The sequence below is a fragment of the Pteropus vampyrus genome, unplaced genomic scaffold (genome assembly GCF_000151845.1).
Source record: "Pteropus vampyrus isolate Shadow unplaced genomic scaffold, Pvam_2.0 Scaffold5, whole genome shotgun sequence".
NCBI lineage: Eukaryota > Metazoa > Chordata > Mammalia > Chiroptera > Pteropodidae > Pteropus > Pteropus vampyrus.
In genome coordinates this window covers 17546560-17549442 of record NW_011888786.1, presented here as the reverse complement: position 1 = coordinate 17549442, position 2883 = coordinate 17546560, and the positions used below count along the sequence as shown (strand labels likewise).

The following is a 2883-nucleotide window of genomic DNA, read 5'->3' as shown; positions in this document are numbered from 1 at the left end:
CCAACCTATATCCATAGGCTCACGTCGACGGTCCCCTCTGCTCAGTGCAATCTCCTAACAGCACTCGCTGGCACGTACAACTGATGGAGCTGGTCTCACTGGTGCCACATTCATACCCCGTGTAGAGGTGTTATACATAACAAGCACTTGGGTAGCAATACTAAAAACACAGGATGCCGATACTTTGAATGATTTCACTGATGGTTAGGTAATATTCGCACTTTGACCTACAGGTGTTCATGAGGTGTCTCTTCACTCCAGGGCTGAAAAGCAAAAATCCAAAGTTAAAAAACAAAACAAAACAAAACCAAACACCATAAAAGTGTGCCCATGAATTGTTTTATTGCTTTCCTATTTAATGCAGAGTCAATGTTTTGAGTAATGGTCATAAGATGTCCAAATTTCAACATTATTAAACATTCGAACAGTAAAACATGGAAAGAAGCACTCAAATGTGAACTTCTTCAAGTTATATCTGGTGGGACCACTTGAGATAAAGGCTACTGGGATCGTCATCTTGGTTTATGAAGAGAACTGCTATCCTCTGACACGGGGAACAGGAGAGTCCCAAATGTCGACCAAGTGTTTAGGCACTGGGGGCAGCACATTCATCTCCCTCTGAAATGTCTGGGGAGATTTATATTGACTCCAAATATGAAAATCCTTCCTTTCACCTCAAGCTTAAAAGTGACGCCCACGACTGACACTCTCAAAAGAAACTCCTGTGGAATAGAAGATGTGGTTACAGTGATAAAGACCAGAAATGATTCTGCTGTCAAGAAAAGTGACATGTGCCCACATAGTTCTCCTCTAACCCGTCCTTTGTAAGAAAACCACCTGTTCTGAGAGAGCACATGGCAGAGGCCAGACACAGTGACCAGATGAAACCACAGCAACCGTGAGTGGCTTCTTGCTTGTTGAAGGCACAGGGTCCTCATCATCCTGAGGCGGGGGTGGGGGTTGCTGTGTTGTGAGTTATGTTCAAAACATACATCCTACCTCTGAAAAACTGCTCTCAGCTACCATACATTTGATTGTAATTTTAGGCTGATCTCTTTTTTGAAAGTCCCAGAATCTCTGGCATCCCTAAATAGCCTGATGTGGCCTGCTACTTCTGCAAGGAATCAAATTCCCAAGGGGTGGAGGCTCACAGGGACACACAGCTGCATTACATCATATATCAGGCAAAAATAAATACACGACTCTACAACATGGATATGAAACACCATAAAGAAATAAATATCTCAGACACTATAACTGCAGGTCGCATGCTAGCAATACCTGGTAGAGTCTAAAAAATGGTGATTTTCCAATAAAACATTTATCTACAATGACTCTGATCAATGCTTAAGGGCTAAGCAAAAAATGTATGAAAATACTATTTTTTTAAAAAAGAAATTTCATTAAATACCAAAGATAGTGATCAAATTTAAGATGTCATATTTCAATAAATCACTTTTGATCTTTCTTGACAGTCACCTTGGCCTTCCATAACAAAAACGGACAAAGGCCAAGTGTACGCCCTGCCAGTGATGCTGAGGGTGCAGCCACACCAGCCCTCCTTGGAAAAACGACGGACCCTCATCTTTGCCAGAGGAATCACCTTGGGCCCTTCCGGCTTCTGAAATTCCACCGTATTATAAATGCTCTTTACAAACACAGTGATACGGAAAAAGGAAACATAAAGGTGTGTTTATTCGTGTCCATGCCATCTAAATCTACTGACTACAGCAATTAGAACTGGAGAAGGGACCAACTGGAACCTAAACAACAACAACGCCGGGACGTTCGCGCCCATGAATTGCGAGTTTTAGTTCAGAAGAACCTGCATGCTGGCAAGCCAGTTTCGTCCCTGAGAAGCATGCTTCGTGCTTCCTTCTCTCCCTCCAGCATCTTCCGTCTCTCTCAATTAAGGCCTGGACAGTGTCAGGATGGTGTCACAGTGTCTCCTCCAGAGCCATGCCCTGGCGAGGTGCTGTCCCCTGTGCTGTCAGTCGCCTGTGGGCTTGGGCTGGGTGAGGTCAGGCTGTGGAGCAGTCAGCTCTGCAGTCGGCCTCTGCAGCTCTTCCACCGTCTGCAGCAGGGCTGACCTCTCCAGCTCTAAGGCAAGGGTGGCCTGCTTCAGCTTGCTTTCACTGCTCAGAAGCTTCTCAACTGTGGCTTCGAGGCTTTGAATCCTACTATTTGCCACCTAAAGAATAGAAGAAAAAGTGAGAATATAATTGCCCAGTGATGACACAGGAGGATCCACTGTACGGTCTGCTGTCCGGACTTGGGGACACCGTGGAGCCATATTTTAGCAGAGAGGCGTCTGCTGTTTACTATCAGTTCTTCTGGCCACACAGGAAGACTACATTTCCTAGGTTCCCTTGCAGGCAAGCTGGGCCACGCTGAGATCCTCCAGCATTTTCCTCCCCTGTTGTGGCTACTATGGAAGCTATGAGTTGAGATGGTGGCTTCACAATGCAGAGGGAGCCCAATCTCCAAGTCACCCACTACAGGGACGGCAGCTCTGATAGCGACAAAGGATGCTACGTGGAGAAGACATATAGCTTTGGGGACAAAGAGACTTCTGTTTTGCTAAGCCACTGAGATGTGGAGCTTATTTATTTCTACAGTACAGCTTGGCCTATTTTAACTACTACATATATTTATAGGTACAAACTGATTTCATACTGACAGTCAATATGGATTCCATGTAAAGGCCCAAGTGGTAATAGCTCTCTAATCTGAAATTCTTATTATTTTCCTTATAGTAACAAGACATCACTAGGTCAAAGAACATGGGCATTTTCCCTGAACATGGGTGGAGTGCTCAGAACATCCGTGTGTTCTGCTAAGTGGCTCATGTGCAAGGTCTAGTCACCACTGCCATGGAGCCAA

General features: G+C 44.9%; 1 protein-coding gene across 1 annotated transcript in view; it reads right to left on the bottom strand.

Moving 5' to 3' along the window:
• Positions 1-320: 320 nt before the first annotated feature.
• TBC1D1 (TBC1 domain family member 1) overlaps positions 321-2883 on the bottom strand; it is a 206518-nt gene continuing 203955 nt past the window's right edge. Inside the window, exon 21 of the mRNA XM_023533966.1 lies at positions 321-2191. Within this exon, the coding sequence (XP_023389734.1) occupies positions 1991-2191 (201 nt within the window). The 3' untranslated portion in view covers positions 321-1990. The remainder of the gene's footprint in view (positions 2192-2883) is intronic.